General features: G+C 39.3%; 1 protein-coding gene across 2 annotated transcripts in view; it reads left to right on the forward strand.

Annotated features, from left to right (window-relative positions):
* ZFX (zinc finger protein, X-linked) overlaps window positions 1–3,011 on the forward strand; it is a 38,380-nt gene that overhangs the window by 22,989 nt on the left and 12,380 nt on the right. For both annotated transcript variants that reach the window (XM_019523921.1, XM_019523923.1), the window contains 2 exons: window positions 649–789; window positions 887–1,021. In XM_019523921.1, the coding sequence (XP_019379466.1) occupies window positions 649–789; window positions 887–1,021 (276 nt within the window). The remainder of the gene's footprint in view (window positions 1–648; window positions 790–886; window positions 1,022–3,011) is intronic.

The following is a 3,011-nucleotide window of genomic DNA, read 5'->3' on the forward strand; positions in this document are numbered from 1 at the left end:
GCTGACTGGAACTCTGGCACGAACCTTGCCAGCTCTGACATTCATCTGTTTGTCAGCCAGATTGGGTCCACACCAGGGGTCAAAGAGGCTCCAGTACATTCCCAATCCAGCTGACAATCAGATGATCATCAAATGGATTTGGAGTGCACTGGGTTTCCAGCCTCAGTACAGTTCCAGTCTAGCTGAAAATCAGCTAATTGCAATGGTGGTTTGAGCCCTGGTAGGGTCCCTGTCCTGCTGACAGTCAACTGATCATTGGCTGAGACGGCACCAAGGCTAGTTAGAGATGTTGGTGTTTTCCTAACCCTGCCACATGTTAGGTTTAAGGCGTGAAGGAAACCAGCCACAAAAATATTGTACCTTTTGTGGGTATTATTTTTATGGCTGGTTTCTTTTTTTGTAGCAGTATTAATTCCTTGAATGTATAGCCGGGTTAGTACTTAAGATATAATTAACAGACCAGTCACATCTTAAGTATAATGTCTGCTAGGGGCCTAAGAAATTGTGGTTAGTTTCTTTCAGATGACCTTTAAAAAGCTATGGGTTCTAAATGTTAAAGAATATGCACTATTTATTTTTTTCGTTTGTTTAGTTCTTCAGCTTAACATGTAATTTAGTAGAAATGTACTTTTTTTTGCTCTTAATTAGGAGGCACAGTTGACATTGTAGAGAGTGAGCCTGAGAATGATGGAGTGGGACTACTCGATCAAAATAACAGTGTTCGTATTCCAAGGGAAAAAATGGTTTACATGACTGTAAATGATTCTCAGAATGACGATGAAGATCTAAGTAAGTAGGTGGCCTTCATTTGGGGACAGGGATTTTTAGTTTTAATTATGTGAAAATTTTATTAATACTGTTTACTGTTAATTTCTCTTTCTTTTAGATGTTGCAGAAATTACAGATGAGGTTTATATGGAAGTGATTGTAGGGGAGGAGGATGCAGCAGTGGCCCACGAACAGCAGATTGATGACACTGAAATCAAAACTTTCATGCCAATAGCTTGGGCAGCAGCTTATGGTAGGTGATAATCAGGCATGTCTTAAGGTACTATGGCTAGTATAGAAAGAATATGATATTTGGAATATCTTCTTGGCGTTATAAATCCTAAAGCTGAATAGAGAAGGGAGGAAGAGGAGGAGGAAAATTATAAAGCAAGCTTCTTTCTTTTTCCATTTTAACAGGCATTTCCTTCATATTTGCATGATGTAAAAGGAAGTACTACAAGAAGCACACAAACTTCCAGCTGAAAAATTGCATCTCGAGTACCTCTACCCTTCAGAGTTTTGGGAAGCAATAAATGCTGACTTGGGGATAGAGAGCTGAATATTTATTTTTGTCAAAAGGGACAAACGGGAATATGTAGGGGTCAGTTACTCTCTAGATTAAAAGCAATGTTGCTGTTTCATTTAAGGCAGTGAAGATGAGTTATAAATACTTAGTTTTATGCATGAAATATTTTTTTTAAACAGAGATATTTTTGTACTGCCTTACTAAGTGATACCAGAGCCTTTGCAGCTGGCTGGTATTTCAGAATTGTTCCTCTCATTTCTTGTTATATGGACACTGGCTGACACCAGAACTGACTTATGGGAGTCAATCATCTCTCTACTAATATCAGGAGCCCACGTGCTAGACCAGGTGTGGCCAAACTTCCTAGCCCTTCTAGCTGCAAACCAAAATCTTGACATAGCTGAGTGCTGCAAGACGCAAAGTTTTGCAGATGTGTATGGCCCATAGTCAATGACGTGCAAACAGTGCCTCAGCACAAATAATAAAACATTGTTAAATGACTTCTCAGAGTAAATGATTAGCAAGAACTGAAGATCAGATGTAGCCAATAATGAATGAGCAGACTTATAGGAACAGAATGCTTTTATAATGCTATTTCTCTTCTTCAGCAGATGTACTTAAATTGCTCTGGAACCCCATGCAGCTCTTGAACTGCAGCTTGGCCACCCCTGGGCTTGATGCAGCCCAACCATATAACAACTGGTCCAGAGAGGCAAAGTAGGCTATTGCCTACCAAAATTTATACCTCTCTGAACCAGATAGTCTCTAACTTCTGCTTCTGCCTCTGGAGAAAGGAAACGGCCTTTTCTCCAAAGAGGTTACAATATAATTTTAAGATAATTTGCAACAAGTGGTGTAACAAATGAAGGAAGTGAATGATAGGTCAATGGTGTAAATTAGCAAATTACCATCTTAAAAGGATTCACAGTCTCTACTGGCTGTCTACCTGTCCCTTATTAATTGGGAATTTGACATAGGCATCAACGCTGAAGTGATTATTGAGAACTTGAAGACTGATAGGTTAAGTGTTTTACAGACTACTGATAACAAGCCTGGTGGTCATTATTAGCTGCCTGTAAGGGACTGGGGAAGCAACCAGGTAAGATATAGGAGTAGACAAATAGTGAAGGGTGGGTAATGGCAGGGCCTTCAGAGATAAGTAATAGAAGCTTGAATTTTGGATGAAAATGGAAATCCAGTGGAGGTGTTTAACCAAGCTATGGTCAGAATCGTAATGCTCTTGTTGAATCATAATGCACCTCACTTGAATCAATTGAGGTGGATTTTCTTGGTAGGTAGAGGAAGATGCTGCAGTAGTCTGGAGTAGGAGATGATTAGAGTTTGGATGAGAAATTTAGCTAAGTGGACAGAAAAAACTGCCAGATTTTAAGAATGTTTAGGAGGTAGAAGCAACATGATTTTTTTTTAAAGTTTAGAAGGCAAGAAGATGGTGAAATTAAATAAAAAGTCTATTTCACTTAGATGTTGGAATGACAGGATACTTGGTTTTGCTGTCACCACAAAAAAGTAGCAGTGAAGAGCACCAGGAGAAAATGGTGCCATGAGAGCCAAGGGGAAACACGATGACATGGAAAATGTTTGTTAAAATTGCTGTGAGATCAAGGAGAATGAATAGAGTAGAAGCCTTATCTTTTCGCATGGGAGATGCTGTTGACCAGTTTCCAAGGAGACAAAAAGATTATCCAAATTGAAGGGA

The sequence above is a fragment of the Gavialis gangeticus genome, unplaced genomic scaffold, assembly GCF_001723915.1.
Source record: "Gavialis gangeticus isolate Ggan-Ray unplaced genomic scaffold, GavGan_comp1, whole genome shotgun sequence".
NCBI classification, from domain to species: Eukaryota; Metazoa; Chordata; order Crocodylia; family Gavialidae; genus Gavialis; species Gavialis gangeticus.